General features: G+C 59.8%; 1 protein-coding gene across 3 annotated transcripts in view; it reads right to left on the reverse strand.

Annotated features, from left to right (window-relative positions):
- Positions 1 to 100: 100 nt before the first annotated feature.
- Positions 101 to 17,896, reverse strand: part of Dennd3 (DENN domain containing 3) — a 48,679-nt gene continuing 30,883 nt past the window's right edge. Inside the window, exons 14-23 of one of the 3 annotated variants that reach the window (XM_026403048.2) lie at positions 15,770 to 16,029; positions 14,527 to 14,697; positions 13,338 to 13,467; positions 11,760 to 11,867; positions 9,719 to 9,858; positions 8,048 to 8,205; positions 7,061 to 7,176; positions 4,258 to 4,376; positions 4,044 to 4,181; positions 101 to 3,529 (exon numbers count right to left, since the gene is read on the reverse strand). In XM_026403048.2, the coding sequence (XP_026258833.2) occupies positions 3,329 to 3,529; positions 4,044 to 4,181; positions 4,258 to 4,376; positions 7,061 to 7,176; positions 8,048 to 8,205; positions 9,719 to 9,858; positions 11,760 to 11,867; positions 13,338 to 13,467; positions 14,527 to 14,697; positions 15,770 to 16,029 (1,541 nt within the window). In that variant the 3' untranslated portion in view covers positions 101 to 3,328. Of the gene's footprint in view, positions 3,530 to 4,043; positions 4,182 to 4,257; positions 4,377 to 7,060; positions 7,195 to 8,047; positions 8,206 to 9,718; positions 9,859 to 11,759; positions 11,868 to 13,337; positions 13,468 to 14,526; positions 14,698 to 15,769; positions 16,030 to 17,896 lie in introns of all 3 variants that reach the window. The other 2 variants (XM_026403047.2, XM_026403046.2) reach the window with 2 other exon arrangements.

Raw genomic sequence — 17,896 nt, forward strand, 5'->3', positions numbered from 1 at the left:
GGCACCCCAACCCCCCCCCCCACCCCGAGCTGCCCAACCTTTACATCTTTGCATGTAAAATAATGTTAAAAAGAAGTTTTTATTTTACAAAAAGCGGACACTCCAGTTCTGCACTGTGCAGCGTTTGGGTTTGGCTGACACCCTGCATGACCAGCGCTTAGCCCCACACTGCTGGTCAGGGTCTTGTGCTTTAACCACGTTACTTCACACACAGTAAAACCAGCAGGTATGCAGTCAGCAGTTCTGTGAGTTTTGACAAATGGCACCTGAGAAACTGACGCCCCACTGCCCAGGACTCCCTGGACTGCAGCCAGTTCACTGCCACCCAGACAGCCATGAACCCAACCAGCCCGGTAAGTGCCACCTGTTTTGTGTCTGGCTGCTTTTGCCAGCCAGGTGAGCGGTTCTATTTTTTCTTTTGATTTCACATTTCTTTTCCTGTGTTCTCTAAAAAAATCTCTGTCTGCACTAGGTTGCAAAAACATTCTCCTAGGCTACTTTCTAGAACTTCTAGTTCTACATTCAGATCTGTGAACCTCCTTGAGTTAAGTTTTGTTACTGAGTTTTCATGTGAGGAGAGGGTTGAGCTGCTCTTCAGCGTCGTCCTCTCTTCGCTGTCCAGCCGGGGCGGCGCTGTGGGCTGAGCAGGTTTTTCGCTGAATCGACTTTTTCTTCCTGAAAGTCAGTTGACTGCGGACTGTGCTAGACCCTGCACTCTGTCTGTGGGTGCATTTGCCATCAGGTCAAATCCTACGGTGTCTCAATTCCTGTCGTTTTTAGTAAAGCTTAAAATCATGTAATATGACACTGTTTTTCCTTCCCTTGAGCAATCTTGATAGTTTGTCATTCTTTACAGAATGAACTCTTGGTGTTGTCCGCTGTTTTCCCTTTTCTTTCCCTCCCTGCCCCAGGCTAAGAGGCAGGGGCTACTGACACTCTGGACCACCCGTCTCCCACCCACTAAGAGCCAGGAGACTGGCTGATAGGACCCCCCTCCACCCCGTCAGAGCCAGACCAGCCCTGAGCCCCTGAAGAACCATCGACTCCAGGGAAATGAGGAGCAGGTGCTCCCTGCAGCCTTGCTGTCAGTGCTGGGGCCAGGGGGCCCTGACAGATCCCGTGGGGACAGTGTTCCTCCATGTGGTAAGTGTTCTGAGCACCAGGCACGATAGTGCATTTGAAAAGCCTGGCAAGCCCTGCCCAGAGCAAATGCTCCACAACAGCCCTGGGAGTGAGTGTCCTGCAGCTGCATAACCAGTGACCACCACCTGGGGGACTTCCTAGTTCTGTAGGCTGCAGAGTGAAATCCAGGCATGGGGGGCTCTGGGGGCTCTGGGGATGAGCCGTCCTGCCCCTCTAAGCCCCCACGGCTGTGGGCTGGCTTGGCTGCATCTGTATCCTCTGCTCCACCTACGCAGGCCTCTCCCTGTGTGCCCCTGTCCCCCCCTCCTCAGGCCAGTTGTCCACATTTGAGATCATCATTTCATCCACAAAGACCCTTTCTCCAAGTCAAGTCAGGATGTGGACATACCTTTGATGTCATTCAACCCTCTGCAGGAGCTTTCTCGGTTTTGTATGTTTTTATATATTTTCATGAGAGCCCAGCAAAGCAGCCCAGGTGGAACCTCTGAGCAGTTCCTGGTGGATCCTGATGGCATCAAGGTGCCCTTTCCATCCCAGCCAGCGCTCTGCAAGGACTGTTTACATAAGCGCAGCGGCCACTCACTGTAGCCCACTGCCCCTCGACTCCGGTGCTCACCACTCCCTCTTACATAAATGACCACCTCGTAAAAGCCTGTGGTTCTGCACTGGTTGTTTCAAACCCAATCACCATCATACACAATCCTGGAAATTATCACCTGCAGGGAGATAACTTATCTGGTGCTTGGCATGAGTCAAGAGCAAGTTCAAAATGGTCCTACGCTGCCTGGAGACCTCTTCCAGTTGATGATGGCTAAAATCAACTGGACATTAGCAATTACTAAATAAAGAATTTATTATTCACACTGAAGACACCTGGCTACACGTGGCTTGGTATTAAACAGTCATTACTGTATTCCTGACAGACTCTCCCTGGACATTCGCACGTGTTTACAAAGGCAGAGCTCAACCTCTGGCCTCTGCTGTCAGCCCCGCCTTGCAGATGTCGGGAGCACCCCCGAAACACAGACAAGCAGGGTGCAACTCTGTGCCCTTCTCTGTGCCACGTTCCAGGACACTGAAAAGCTGGTGGCTATGCAAAACCACACTTAGGGGACATGCTGTCCAGTGATGCAGGCCTTTCAAAACGTAGATCCAGCCACTTCTAGGGGCTGGTGTTCACGTGGCACCCGGGTGCTGCCAAAGCATGGCCCTGGTCCAGGGGCCCACAGACACCCTGAGCAGCCCTTGGCGAGCAAGATTAGCATGTGTCCAGCTAAGTCCCAAAAACCTGACAGTGTCCAGGTGACCCCATGACTGAGCCCATGGATGGCCACAAGCCACAAGTGTGCCAGTGGACAAATGTTCCCTCTGTGTCCAGCAACAAGGCCCAAACCTTCTTTACAGAACGTTCTATTTCAGGAGTGAAGTCTCAATTGCAGCATGAAGATATACACAGACCTCCTTGCGAGCATTGGACTATCTACAGCTCCTCTCGGGTGGTGCAGCCTCGCCGGCACGTCAGTCCACAGCCTGCGTAGGAGGCCCACAGTGGCCTGAGAAGGCAGGACTGGTAAGTGGTTCTGCACCCAGGCAGGGCCACGGGCTCCCCACCCAGACCTGCCGAGGTCTGTGGTGAAACAGAGTCTCTGGGTCTCTTCATTATAGAAATTTTACTTAACAAGGAAAGCAGCAGCAGCTTGTCCCAGCTATTCCACCAGTCTGGACAGCAGATCACAGCGCTGCCCCGCCCCTCGGGCAGCCCCAGCCACCTGCTGTGGCGGGACAGCCTGGGCTCCTAAAATCCCCAGAGCCTCCCCAGAACGAGCAGTCATGGAGGCCGCAGCCCTTGGCGCTCCTCCACGTGCCCGCCACACCCCCTGTGATGCCCACGTGACTCCTGGAGTGGATGAGGGAGGCGAAGGAGAGGCCAGCCTGGTCGGCTCTGGGCCCAGTGCTGTCCCCTGGGCGTGGGTTCTGGAACTCTGCAGACGGCACAGGACACCTCTGGCAGAGGTGGTGGGAAAGGAGATGTGGCGGCCGGCCTGAGCAAGCACCCACACGGACCGTCCAGAGACGTACAGGGCCAGGGCCCCGTCACTGGCACCCCTGCCCCTCAGGCTCCTGCGGAGGGGAAGGCTGCAGAAGGTGCTGTCCCCACCCAGGGCGGCCAGCAGGCCCTTCGCCTTCATTCCACCTGCCAGATGGCGATCTTGCCCTCCTCCCCGCCAGACCCGCTCAGCACGTATCTGTCCTCGGCAGAGCACAGCGTCCTCACGGTGTCCGCGTGTGCCACCAGCTCCTTTTCCACTGTCTTCCGCTGTCCATCGATCACGTAGATTTTCCCCTTGAGTTTCCCCTGTGACAGTCCCCTGCCGCCCACCCAGATCTGCAGGGAGAAACGGGAGGCATGTCAGCCAGGATCCAAGAGCCTCGAGGGCGTGGGCATGGCCCAGTCCTGGGTTCTGCACCCCGAAGCTGAGTCCCTCTTGGACAGGCCACCTGATGTACCTACAGGACAGAGCCGGGGGCCACAGCCCTCTGTGGCCTCTGGAGCCCTCTTCTCAGGCCTCCCAGCCCAGGGACCACAGGGACCATGTGACCGTGGTCAAACACACTGTGGACTTGACACTTGCTAAGCGCTTTCGTGCCCTCACCCTCAACCCACTCAGGCCTGAGGGCAGAGGTCTAGTGAGCGGCTGAAGCCACCCAGAATGCGGTTCTGGGACGTCCAGCTTCTAAGAAGCATGGAGACTCGAGAACTGAAGTGAACATCACCAGGAGGCTCACAGCCAACCGCTGCAGCTGGGCCTGGAACTTCCCAAAGGCCCACGTGTGGAAGGCTTATCGTCCTCCACCAGCCCCACTGCAGGGAGGACCCCTGAGGAAAGGCGGCGGCTCACCTGCCTCTTCACCAGCAGCAGGCAGTGGATCTGGGAGCAGTCCTGAAGGGGCACCCTCTGCGGCGGCCGGGCCAGGTCCTTCAAGCTCCAGACGTAGACCTCACTGTGACCCACACGGGCCGCCCAGAGCTGCTCCTGCTGGACAGAAACCACCGTGGGCCCGTGGCCAAGGCAGCCCCGCCCCTGCAGCGGGCAGCTGGCTGCTCCCCGGTACCTCGTGGAAGAGCTGGAAGCCCACGAAAGAGGTGCGTGTGTCACTCGGGGTCTCGTCCATCCTCAGCTCCCGGCAGAAGGTGCCCTGCAGGGTCAGCACCACGATGCTGTCACCTGTGCCTGCAGGAGGAGAGCTTGGTGAGGAGTGGCGGGTGACACATGGTGGGCTGGAAGGGTCGGGGCAGCGAGTGTCCCTGTGACGCGGAGCGTGAGCCCGCCCACCGCTGCTCCACGGGGGCCCTGGGCCCGAGCTTGCCAGGGGCCTCTCGGCGTGGGCAGTGGGGCAGAAGAAGGCAGGGCGGATTGGGCACCTCGGGCCTCTGGTGTTTGGGGATTTCCCTCTCCAGAAGCCAAAGCGGGTCCTAGCCCCACTCAGTGACACCCAGCTTCCCTGTGCGCAGCGCCAGCACAACCCTCGGTCTGTCACCCTGCAGGTAAGGGGCCTACCTGCAGGCCAGCAGTGTCTGCCTCTCTGCCAGCTCCAAGCCATCAAAACCAGCCCAGGAGGCGGTGCAAAGCCGGCCTGGTCAGGCTGGAGTTGACCTGGCGGAGCCACTGCGTTGTCCCCTGCCCCCTGGCACGCCAGTGTCCCGTGTGAACAGTGCAGGCCGGAGGGCAGGAGGACAAGCCTGGCTCTCGGGTAGCATCCCGCTCACAAACAAAGAGGCCTGGGTACACGGGTGCTGGGAGACAGCGGGTCCCAGGAGCTGGAGAGATGCCGATGGCTTTACACCATGGGGACGCTGCACTGCATTCCCCTCTAGCTGCCAGCCTCACCTGACGAGTGGGCCCTGGGACTCACAGGGCTCTCCTCTCCCCCCTCTAAGCCTGGTTGGGAGCTGCCTCTGCTGCTGCCCAACAAGCACCGCACCCTCCAGGAAGCCCTGGCCGGGTGCTGTCACCTACCTGACCTAACAAGTGCTATGGGGCCAGTGGGAGTGTGGGGCAGGGCCACAGGAGGCCAGAGTGGCAGGGACCAGCTCCCAACCACTGCAGGAGCTTCACCGCCCACCCCCACCGTACAGACCCAGAGAGCAGAGAACAGGGGGTAGGGCTCAGAACGTCACTGGTGTATGATCGTCCCAGGGTGGGCCCAGCACACAGGGACAAGGCCAGGTGAGGGCACAAGGAAGTCAGGAGAGAAATGGAGTCCTCCAAACAAAAACCAAATGGAGACTCGAGAACTGAAGTGAACATCACCAGGAGGCTCACAGCCAACAGCACGCAGAGGGACCTTCCCAACCGCTGCAGCTGGGCCTGGAATTTCCCAAAGGCCCACGTGTGGAAGGCTTATCCTCAGCCTGCGCTGGGGCCTGAGAGGAGCAGAGTGGGTCACTGCTGGGTGCCCCTGGCCCCTCTTCTTTCTGTCTGAACCCTGCTCTGAGTCCCTCCATGGTGTGTACCACAGATGTTCTTGGACTGTGCCTGCCCCAAGCTACTCCATACTACAGAACAGAAGCTTGCCAGGAGGTGACTCTGCACCTGGTCTGTGCAAGTAAGCGACCGCCATCTGCCCAGCACGGACACAAAGAACCAGGCAGTAAACAAGTGATTCCTGCCAACTGATCAGACGAAATCAGGAGCCTGAGGACATCCCAGCCCCTCAGGAACACCAGAATGCAGGTGGTGGTGGGGGTGGTTTGGTTGGCTATTTTCTGTTTTGGTTCAGGGACTGAACCAGGGCACTTCACCACTGAGCTACATCCCCAGCTCTTTTTTATTTTTTGATACAGTATCACTAAGTTGCTGGCCTTGAACTTGCAATCCTCCTGCCTCAGCCTCCCAAGTCACTGGGTTTACAGGATGTGCCACCACACCCAGCTCACACTTGGGAGTTTATCAGCCTCATCAGATGCAAGCCCCTCATCTAAGACCCATAAAAGGAACCCCCCGACTAAACGCGGCAGCATCCTGTCACCTGGTCACTCGTCAGAAAATGTCTGGTTCTGTCCTGGGCTTCAGCAGAGGGCTGCTTTTCCTGCCCCTGACAGTGACGCACACCTCACTCCAAGGTCACACCTCCAACTGACATTCCAGAACTGGCGTCTTCTAGAGCCCTGCCTGACGGCTCTGGGGAACTGGCTGGTTAAAACCCCTGCCCACCACAGAGACTCTGACTCTGGCCCCCACTCTGCCTGCTCTGGGAGCAGCCTCCTGCAGCTGCCTTAACCTTTCTTAGCCTTTCGTGACACTGTCATGCCAGGTAGGTAAGTGGCCCAGAGGTGACGTAAAGCACCAGGAGGGTGCACGCCCCAGGACGAAGGCCGTGAGCAGCCCTGGGGCTCCTGAAACCGATCCCCTGCAGAGACTGAGGGGGGTGTGGAGGGTCCTGTGCATCTCGCTATACTAAAATACGCTTCAATGTAAAAGAACTGGGGACAGCCACACGCCCTGCCTGGCCACGCCCACAGGGAGGCCTTCAGCCACAGGCAACATCTGTGTCCTGGATGTCCCCCCAGGGCAACATGAGCCACCAGGCAGAGGCTATGCCTCCTGTCACCCGCAAAGAGCCTGGCTTGGCCTTGAGGATGCTCAGGTCCCAGGGATGTGCTGGGAGTGGCAGGGGTGGCCCAGGAGGTGGCTGTGGAGGGTGATGGGGCAGAGGGGACTCAGGGACACCTGGGCCAGGTTCACCCCAGAGCATGTGTAGCAAGAGCACAGGGAGGCGGGCGTGGCTGGCACAACAGGGCGGCAGGGGCTTGGGCACAGCCAGCAGGGAAGAGTGACAGAGAGTGCCTGGAGGTTGCCCGAGGCAGAGGGAAACGGGCTCTGAGCGCAGGGTCAGGGTGGTTTGGAGGACTTACAGCACCACAGATGGCCACTGTGTAGACTGATGGACGTGAGACCTCCGCTTGGCAGCTGGAACCGGCTGGTCACCTGCAGCGTGCTCACGTTCCACGCCAGGACTGTCCCGTCCAGGCTGCAGGAGAAGACCTCGCTGGAGGGATCAAAGGCACGTGCACACACTGAACAGGGCCCCTGGGCCCCAGGCCTTCAGCCCCAGGAGAACCAAGTCGCCATTAGGCATCCATTACACGGAAGGCGAGTGCCGCCCGGCCGTCCGGGGCAGGAGCAGGCTGTCGGGGCACCCAGTCGCACCGAGGCTGTCCTGGGCAGTGCTGGGCAGAGCCACAGCAAGACCATGGACTGAAACAAGGCCCACCAAGGGCCGCCCAGCCCAGAGGGGCCGCAGAGGGCCTGCACTGCAGCTGCAGGGAGGCGGACTGGCCAGCGCCACCCCTGGTCCTGCCCTAGCCAGCCTGTTTGTCTTCCAGGTGAGCCCCTGACCCGGGCAGTGCTGTGCCAGGCCCTATCCTCACCACAGGACACACGTGGTGAGCAGAACCAGAGCCTGCCCTCAGGTAATGGGAACATACAGTGAGTGACACAACCTGGGTTCTCACCCCAGGACCTCAGAACGGGACCTGACATGGAGGCAGGGCCTTATCCAAGTCAAAGTGAGGTCACTGGCCCAGCAGGAACAGAGACCCTGCCAGGCCTGGGCAGGCTACAGGCTGCTGGCCAGCAGGTGGCTTTGTGGGAGCTGACTTAACCATGACAGTTTTAAAGAAGACAACAGGGAAAGCTCGGGGGATCTCTCAAATACAGGTTTCAGTGTAACAATGAGAAAGCTCATCCCTTCGCCACGCCTGCCCGGGCTGGTCACCGAGGGTCAGCGCCTTCCTCTGTGCCCACGAGCAGGGTCGCTGCCCACCTCTCCTCTGGACCCGCGTTGCTCTGAGCCCAGCACCCTTCACACTGGCACCCCTGACCCTACAGAGCCACCGTACCTGGGCTTCTTCCCATCCTGCACAGCCAAGCCCGTGACAGCGGAGCGGTGGTCCGTGAGCTGCTTGTTGCAGGACATGCTGTGGGTGTTGATGATGTAGATGACGGAGTCCTCGCAGCCAATCCACACCTGGCTCTGCTCCGCCATCACCATGCAGCTCTAACGGGGCGAGAGGCATGACGGGAACTGGTGGCCGCTGCCCCACTGGGCTCCCAGACACAGACGCGCACTCGTTTCCCAGGACTAATTGGAGGGCGGCGGGGACTGCGACCAAGGCAGCCTTTGGGGCTTACTGTCATTGGGATCTTATTAAACAGGCCCTGGGGGGCTCTCAACTCAGAACGAGGACGGTCCCCTCAGTTTCTCTTTCTGCTTCTGTCCAGTTCTGAGTGTGATCAGATGCACACATTTTCACTTCTGGTAACTCAGACCCTCCCACCCTTCCACTGAGACCTGCGGACTATGGGAAGGGTTCGGGAAGCAGTTTCATGGCCTCTCCCTCCCCTGCGCGCTGCCGAGTCTGACATCCAGGTACCTGGACGGCCTGATCCCAGGCACTGGGTGCCCGGGCTGCAGTCACAGGGTTTTTGGCTTTGAAAGCACCCACTGGAACAGTGTGAAAACTCATTTTCTGCTCACGCCATGAGCGTCCTGTTATTTTTAGATAAGATGCAACCACCAAAATGGACCCTAAGCAGCTCTGATGCTTCGCTGGAACGTCCTCTTCACGTTACATGTGAGCCCAGCGGGTTGTGCTGTGTGAGGCACAGGGCAGGGCATCTCCCTGCAGGGTCCCTTGGAATGGTGGCTTCTCCTGGACAGGGTGACAGCCCCTGCACAGTGGGAGTACAGGGCACCAAACCACCTGGCAGCCAGCAAGGGGAGAGCAGCACAGACTGGACAGAGGCTGGGACTCCAGAGAGGCCGCAGCTGTGAATCTTCGAAGGGTCCTCAGAAGCCAGCCACGGTGGGCCTGGAGTCCCAGCTGCTCAGAAGGCACAGACGGGGAGGGGGTGGGGGGTGTCTGGAGCCCAGGAGCTCAAGGGCAGCCTGGGTAACACGGTGAGACCCCCCAGTCAAGGTGAGGGCAGGCAAGACAGAGAAAGACGGTCACGAGCGACCGGAAAAATGCAAACAGCTCAACGGGAGGTGCTTCTCACACCCCCAGACTGGCCAGAAGGCACAGTCCTCCAGCAATGGGGGTCTGAGGACAGGGAAGGACTGCCAAGCGCCTGAAGAGACGGAGGACCCGTGCAGGCTTAGGGGCACCCTCAAGCTGCTGGGTCCACAGGAGGCCACCCCATGACCAGGCCAAGAAACTCCCAGCCATTCTGGTTATAAAACCCTCAACTTCATTCAGACTCAAAGGAACAAAAGGACCAAGCACCCAGGACAGGCCTGGCCTCTGCTGGCTAGGACGCAGGGTGGTTGGACACCCTGGAGGGCACCCACTGCCCCTCACCAGGCATCACCAGAATCATAGAAAATACCACAGGGGTTCTGTGACCCTGGGCCCGGCACACCTGGGTGGCACGGAGCTGCCCCCGCCATGAGCGTGCCATAGTGGTGGGAGGGGCAGGCCGCATTCAGACCCCAGCAAAGACGAGACTGTTTCCCAAAGCTGGGGAGAAGCTCTGGGCCCATCTGAACCTGAGGGCCCCCACCTGCTCACCACTTTGGAGGTGCCCACTTTAAAGCAGTGCTGGTGGACAGTCCAGGAGGAGGCATCGAACACGGTCACCTTGCCCCCACTCAGGGCACACCACAGCTTGGGGCGGGCGTCCTCTGCCTTCTCTGCTGGGTCAAGATGCCCTGAAGAGGAAATCAGTGGCAGAGACGTGAGGGGGTCCCAGGCACCACCAGGCAAGGAGGCCACACGCCTGCCCCTGGGCGCAGACTGGCTGCCGAGAACCACACAGACAGAGCACCCGGGGCAGGTGCCCTGCGTGGCACCAGGCAGGTGCGTCAGGGCCTCTAGATAGCCACAGTTCCAGAGCAGGGGACAGCAGGAGGGGCTGGTGAGCACTGGACACAGAAAGCAGGGGTCAGCTGGAGAGGCCTAGGCAGGAGCCACCAAGTGCCATGCCAACCAAGGCGTAGGAGGGTCCCCCATCTCCCTGACGCTCAGTGGTGGCCTTTTAATTTTGGCCACTCTAAAGAAGTAAAAGTTTCGGGGTTTTGTTTTCAAGATGGTTCTCTACGTTACCCGGGCTGGTCTCAAGACCTCCTGTCTGGGGCCCCCAGGGGCAGGGGCCACAGGCACACCACATGTGGCCTGCTTTCACATTTCCCTAACCATTAATGAGGCTGAGGCCCGAGCCCCTGGCCACTCTGCCCACCACAACTGGTGCTGTTCCTCCTCCCGTCTACTGTGGCCCAGCAGACATCCCCTGTGAATCCTGCAGGACCTTCAAACCCCTTTACTGCACCGTGGCCAAATCCACCAACCTGCCCCAGGGTCAGGGCTTTTTAGGCCCAGGGGCCATGGGCTGCCCTGGGATAGAGGCCCCTTCTGCAGGGCCTGGTGCGCAGGTCCGCTTGCTCTAATTTCTTGTTGCTAAAATGCCCTTCAAGTCTAGATTTCAGTCCCCTGGAACTGAGCGTGGGGAGAGGGGGTCAGGATTCGTCCTTGCCCACCCCCCTCCCAAGCACTGCCTGTCACCATTAGGAGGAGCCACACCTTCGGGGTGTCTACTGCACTGGTCCGTGGCTGGCTTGGCAACCCTGGGAGTCCACCGAGAGCCAGGGTTACCAGGACTCCCCTCTGGCAGGCCCCGGCCCCTCCACACCACCGTCCCACAGGGGCAAGACGCCCAGAGGCTGGTCAGTTGTAATTTAAGGGAAAGGGCCCTGGATCTGAAAACAGCCCTCAGTCCAGGCGCCGTGGCCATGGAGCCAGAGCCAGTGAGCACCACGGTCAGCAGCCACGTAGTCCGGGTCCAAGGCACGCGCTGGGCTCTGCTCTGCTCATTCCCCACCACCCCCTGCTTTGCTGCTGCTCCCGACACGCGGCCCTACCCCGGGAGAGCACGCGGCCACCGCCCCAGAACGTGCGCCCATCGTCAATCAACGGATCCGTGAGGCCACGCGGGAGTGTTCTGTGGTGCTCCTGTTAAGTCCTTCTGGAGCAAAGAACTGACAACAAACTGAAAGTTCCTCCTGCCTGAAGCCAGCGGCCCCACCTGCCACCACCTGCTCTCGGCGTGGCCCCTGCTGCTGTCCTCCGCCATCCAGAGCCCAGTGCTCTGATGTGCAACCACAGCCCAAGGAGGGCCCCTGCTGGTGCTTGGAGTCGGGGTGCACCACGTTCTCCCTCCGACCATCCAAATGCAGCTCTTAGAGAGCCAGAAAGTCATGTGCAGAAAGGCACCAAACAGGAGGCGGGGAGGGAAGGGCAGGGCAACTCCTGCCCGCCAGCCCCGACCCAAGTACCAGGCCCAGTCTCCTTGTCACAGGGCAGCCTCAGTGACTCCCAGCGACCCACGTGAGCCGGTGGGAGCCAGTGCCCTGCACCTGCTCTGGAGGGCAGGGGACAAACACGCTGGGACGGGTGAGCCTGGGCACGGCCTTTGCCTCTTGAGGGCTCACCCCCCAAGCCCCTGCCCTGTGCCGCTTCCCACGGGTCTGCAGCCTCTGGCTTCGGGGTGACCTCGCACCCAAACCCTAACTTGGCCCATGAGCTGTGAAAGAGCAGCCCGACGGACAGCCCTCACCTGGAGTGTAGAGCAGCACGTCCACCGCCTGCGGCGCCGTCTCCCCCACCCAAGGGCTGATCTTGTGTTTCAGGGTCTCCGCGGTCGTCATGGGGAACGCCGTGGGCACTGAGGACAAAACCTGGAGTCAGTTCACTGCCACAAGGACACAGGTGGCGTCCCTGCAGCCCGGCCAAGGAGAGCAGCGTCAGGCCCTTCTCGGGGTAGCCTATGTGCGGCAGCATGGCCGTGGGGAGCGCCCCCTTCCCAGCCCGAAGCTGCTGCTGAGCAGAGAGGGCACTTGAAACATCCCTCAGTAACAGAACAGCCCCGAGCTGCAGCCACCAAGGAAACTAGCTCAAGAGCAGTCTCTCAGCCCCAGAATGACGATGCAGGCTGGCGTCCCTGCTGCGGGCTGACCTGTGTCCCTGGCCGTGCCCCCCAGACGCCAGCAGCACCCCACACACACCCTCGATGTCTCTCGGCACTGCCGAGGCCTCTCCCCAGGGAGGGGGTACAGAGCCGCCCCAGTTAGAAGCCACTGGCCCATGGAGGAGCAGACACCCCCTTCTGCAGAAAACCCCCGTCTCCAGACAAAGCTGCCTCCATCCGGGCTGCTGGCACCACGTGCTGTAACGGGGTCCTGCCCCGACCGTGAGTACCAGGCACCGTCTCCTTGTCACAGGGCAGCTTCAGTGACTTCAGGGGACTTCCTGGCCGCAGTTACCCACTGATCACGTGGGCACCACAGTCTGGGCGGCTGTCCTCTGGTACCTGCCCAGCTGCCCTCTGGCCTTATTGTGTCAAGCCTCACAGACTGACAACGCTGATATTATCGTCCCAATTCAAACAGACGAAACAGAAGCACCGGATCCCACCCACCAGAGGCGACAGACGGGCAGTCGGCCAGGACTCCCACGGGCTCTGGTCCCTCTCACCAGAGGCCATGGCATACCCCTTGGAACCCTCCAGAACCACTGAGCGTCCGCTTTACAGGACAACACACGGACTCTATCTCAGAAAACCACTGCCCACAACCCCAAGGGCCCCAGGCAACATGCCGCCACCCGCTAGCACAGAAACCAGTCTTGTGCTGTTGGCCTGATTCCGGTGTCGATGGTAACAAGTGTCCTCGACATTCCCACCTCTCGTGCACACCCCGAGACAGCTGGCCCCAGAGATCACATAAGATGGGAACAAAACAGGGGCCAGCACTGAAATGGTGGGCACTTCACCCGTGGGCACCCGGACTGAGAACCATCTTCCGGAAGGCAGCTCAAGCCGGGCCCAGCTGTGCGGCCTGGGAGCGAGGGCCAGGCAGGAACAGCCTGCCCACGCAGGTGGCCCCGGCAGAGGGCCCAAGCCCACCAGGCCTGTCCCTGGCGTCCAGAGGCACCACACCACTCAGTGGCCGTCCTTGGATTTCCAGCCTGCTTCAGCAGCCAGGCACCCCGCTGGGACCGGGAGCCAAGGCGGCCACCGGAGGAGAGGCAGGGTCAGGAGGAGGCCAACAGGCCAGGAAGCCAGGGGACGGCCAGAGTCATCTGACACACCTCGACACGCCCCAGACGCAGACGGTGCCCGGCCAGCTGCTCTTACTTTCGCTCTTCATCTTATCAAAGTAGGACAGCTTGGAGGCTGCGTAGATGGCACCAGGTGACCGCAGTGTGCCCACGACGGCATCCATCAGCAGGACGTTGGTCAGTGCTTGCTGGATGTACTGGGGGTCCTGGGGTGGAAACGGGTGCATTTCAATGCAGGAAGAGCCACAGAGGTCCCCAAGGCGGCCGCAGGAGGAGCAGCGCGTCCCCAGGCACGCCCACAGCCCATGGCCGCGGTCAGTGGACGAGGAGTTTGGGTTTATGGGGTGCAATTTTTAAGACAAACGTTGACGGTTACACGGGGAGCCGGCAGCGTCCCCCCAAGCCTTGCCGTGAGGAGCCCAGGCCGCAGGCTGCTCCTCCTCTGTGGCGGGCCCAGGGCACAGACGTGTCGCGGACCTCAGTGAGCACACAGGGTGGCTGCGCTCAAGCCAAACTGCCCAGCAGCCCACCCGCCCGCGGCTGTAGCCAGATGGCACTGGTTCAGGTAAATAAGCAGCGGGTGAAGTCAGTGGCTTGTCCAGACACCACGGAACACTGGCCTGGTACAAAGGACCACCCTCCCACTGTGCGACTGGGAGCCCCCGTCAGTGGTGGCCTGTCCTGAGCCTGCCTCCCTCTGGGACCTTAGGAACTGTTGCTTTTGTGTGAGCTCCTTTCCCATCTCGGCCCCTTTTTAAATGGGGTTTCCTGCCTCATTTTGGCATGTAGACGATACTGACACCACGGGCCCGCCACCTGCTTCCTCCTCTCCCTGTGTCCTTCAGCTTGTCATCCGGGGTGATCAATAAAGTGCCAAAATCCCTAGGATATCAATAACCTCTGGAAGGATTCCAGTGCCACCCATCAACTCCCAGATCCTGTGACGTTAGAGCCACTCAGAGCAGCGTGTGCCCAGAACACCTACCTCAGACCCCAGAGGGCAGGAGGTCAGCACAGCCCAGCCCTGTCCCTCCACTTGCTGGGATGTCGCCAGAACAGTGGGGGCATGGAGGGAAACGAGGAGGCATGGTGTCCGGCCACCTGTGCCCTGCAGCCTTCCCACAGGCCGTGAGCCTCCAGCTGGGTCCAGACCACCACAGCTTCAGGGCCTCCCTCCCTCCACCAGGAGGGCCAGGCCTCACCCCGGCCCTAAGCGCTGGCGGGCACACCCGTCAGCCACAGAGTGGAGACCCCCAGTCTCGGACCTTGTGCTCCTCGGCCAGCTTCTTCCCAGCCCACATCTCCTTCACCATCAGGTGCCAGAGGTCGCACTCCGACTTCAGGTTAGCTTCAAACACTTCCTTCCTGGACGCCATTTTGATTTTTAAAGTGGGTATCCTCAGAAGGAAAAAGGTGGACGTGGTGCTTCTGACTTCCTGCAGAGGCAGAGAAAGCGGAAGCCTCGTGTCAAGCCACGGACCAAGGGGCACTGGGGCTGAGGGGGAGGGCAGAGAGAGCTCTGGAATGCAGCACAGCGCCCCGGCAGGGACCCCAGGCCATCTGTCAGCGGGGCTCGCACAGGGCCTGCACGGGGCCTGCACGGGGCTCGCACGGGGCTCGGACAGCCTGCTCAACACAGCCCCGAGCTCTCGTCCTGAGGTCTCCGGACCTCAGCTGCCACTAGCCTCAATGCCTCCCCGTGGCCACCGTCATGTGTCACATTAACAAAGCCAACAGGCCTCCCAGTTGAGGAGACGAATAGAGCAAGGCACAGGATGAAGCAGGAGCACAGTTCAGCTTCCTCAGCAGTGCAAATGACTACGCTAAAACACACGTGGAACCGCTCATTCAAGAAGCAACAAGAGCCAGGTGGCCTGATGAGAAAATGTGAGGTACGTGCTGGGCACACGCCTACAACCACAATCCCAGGGCTCGGGAGGCTGAGGCCGGAGGATCACAAGTTCAAAGCCAGCCTCAGCAACCCAATGAGGTCCTAAGCAATTCAGCAAGACCCTGTCTCAAAATAAAATATAAAAAAGGGTTGGGGAGGTGGCTCAGTGGTTATGCACCCCTGGGTTCAATCCCTGGTACCAAAGTAATAATAATGATAATAAAATAAAATATTAAGGTAAAGTGAGGAACGGTGGCTCACGGGGGCTGGCCAGGTCAGTTTCCCTTTAAGGAAGTAGTTCCTATGCCTCTAGGGTCTGCAGCGAGAAGGCCAGTCTGCCTCTCACCTGGAGCCTCCCAAGCACAAGGCAGCGGCATCAGAGCTGGCCATGGTCAACACGCTGCTCACACACACGCCTGGTCCATCCTCCCCATGACCCTGCCAGGAAGGCACCCACCCCGTCATTCCCTCTGGCAGATGGGCAAACTGAGGCAGACCAGGGGCCGCGCGCGGAGGGTCTGCACCAACGCTCAGCTCAGCTGGGCGAGTGGGCATGGCTCCGGCCACACTCCCTGCTGACCGGCTAGATTCTGGAACTGGCGGGTGGGCTCACTGACCTCTATGTCCCGGAAGGTGGAGATGTCCACGTAGCCCGGCCTCCCTTCTGTTAGCAGGAACAGGCGCTTCTGGGTCATGGCAATCTTGCCGACGCCGCGGCTGGTCTTGACGGAGCTGGACAGCTTGTAGACACACTCGTTCTTATCCAGACGCTCCATCACCAGCAAAGGCAGACTGACCTCTTGGGCCTCTGCTTCTGTCTCCTTCCAGCAGTTGTAGAAGTCTCTGAATGTTTCTGGGTCGATTTGTTTCTGATGTCCTTTTATAAGAAAAGAAATGACCTTAAGAAACAGTGCACTACTCAGATCAGACAGCAGGTGGCGACAGTGAGCAGGTAGCCCTGGATGGAAGCTCAGGACTTAGCTGCTGGTGGCCAGGTGTCCAGGGAGCCCATCTGTCCTTTCCAGCCACGAAACTTTGGGTGGGAATATTGCGTCCAGGACACTCTCTTTTCTTATGATGCAAAGACTTGGTTACTGGTAGACCTGGGGACAACCATCTGGGGTCATGATGGGAGATCATCCACGAACAAAACTGAGGAGGTCAGATCCCTGGTGACACTCCTATGCCACTGGATCAAGCCTTGCCTGAAACCAGTCCTGCCTTGGTGCTCCTTGGTTGTGCACAAATAACATACCCAACTGTTTCAACCAAGATCACCTTAGCCAATGCAGTCACCTTTCTAGGGTCAGAGACAGACCCCTGTCAGCTGCCACCATCACCTGGGTTCTGCAGGGAGGGAAGGTAGTCCTTTACTTATAGAAGGGAGACAGGATCCCCTCCTGCTCGGCTCTATGAATACTGGACTTAGTCCCTGTACCTGCACCTGTACAGTTGGGCCTGCCTTGGCCATGCACCCTGCACCTCTCTGTCCTCTGGCTCACACGGCCCCACTCAGTCCTGCCCAGGGAGACACTCCCTGATGCTCCTGCCCGGCAGCTGCCCCCTCTGGGGCCCAGAATCACTTCTCTGAAGGCAAGTGGGAGCCGACCTCCTGGTTCAAACACGGCAGGCTGCGTGCTATGCTTCACCAGGCCCCAGTTCTCCAGGATCCAACTCCCTCCCATGCCCACATTCCAGTCCTACCACCGCGTCCCCACAGGCAGACCGTCACCCAGGCTGTCACCACTGCGCATGCCCAGACCAGGGCACTCCTGCTCATCCCTCCCTCCAGGAAAACACCCCACACGCAGCCTCCCTGGAAGCAGATCACCCTGGCCAGGCGGCCGCCAAGCGGCACGCATACCACCCTCGGCACCCATGCATCCCGCCACACGGAACACGGCAAGCCACGCTCCAAGCTCGCAGAGGGCCCGTCTGGTCCTCACCACCGCCCGAGGTGGCACCACCATCAGGCTCTCGCACAACCCAGGAAAGGGAGGCATGGAGAGGAAAGACCCTCGCTGGCACAGCGGGCCTGAGGACCGTCACCTGAGTGGGTGGATCCACCCATCCCCAGCCTGGCCAGAGGCCCAGAGCCAAGTCCCAGCTGGACTCGGTCCCTGCTCCAATCCACAAGGTGATGGCTGTCTGCACTCGTCCCCGCAGTGTCAGGACAACTGAGCCTTCGCCACAGCAATTACTGGACGGCCGTGACCAGGGTGGGGCTGTAACAGGTTCAGGAAGGGACTCATCTTGCCTCCAGATAGGGACGGCTGCAGCCCAGGCAGGCGGCAGAGGCTGATTCTGCGGGATCTCCACCAGGGGGCGCCATTGTGGGCTACTGTGTTCCCTTCCCTATTTTTTGGGTGGTTTACAAAGATTGAACATTATTTTCTTTTTAAGTTTTAAAATCACTAAATCCAAACAGAAACAATTCAGATACAGGCATCTGCAGTCACCAAAGACCAAGTACAAGGGTGCCAGGTGCACCTGTGGACAGGACCTGGCAGGCCAACCGGCCCCTCGCTGGCCAGAGCCCCCTTCCACCTCAGGAACTCCGTGAACAAGGCCGGGCAGCCCAGGCTGACTTCCCGGGCGGGGCTGAGGGACGGGTTCGTCAGGAGCGCCTATTGCTCCCCCAGACGCCACGCAGGCCTCGAGGTGGAGCAGTAGCAAGGAAAAGCCCAAGAAGCCGGGAAGAGAGGGAAGCGCAGCGAAAGGCAAAGCCACTACCAGGGAAGCAA

The sequence above is a fragment of the Urocitellus parryii genome, chromosome 7 (genome assembly GCF_045843805.1).
Source record: "Urocitellus parryii isolate mUroPar1 chromosome 7, mUroPar1.hap1, whole genome shotgun sequence".
Taxonomy (NCBI): domain Eukaryota; kingdom Metazoa; phylum Chordata; class Mammalia; order Rodentia; family Sciuridae; genus Urocitellus; species Urocitellus parryii.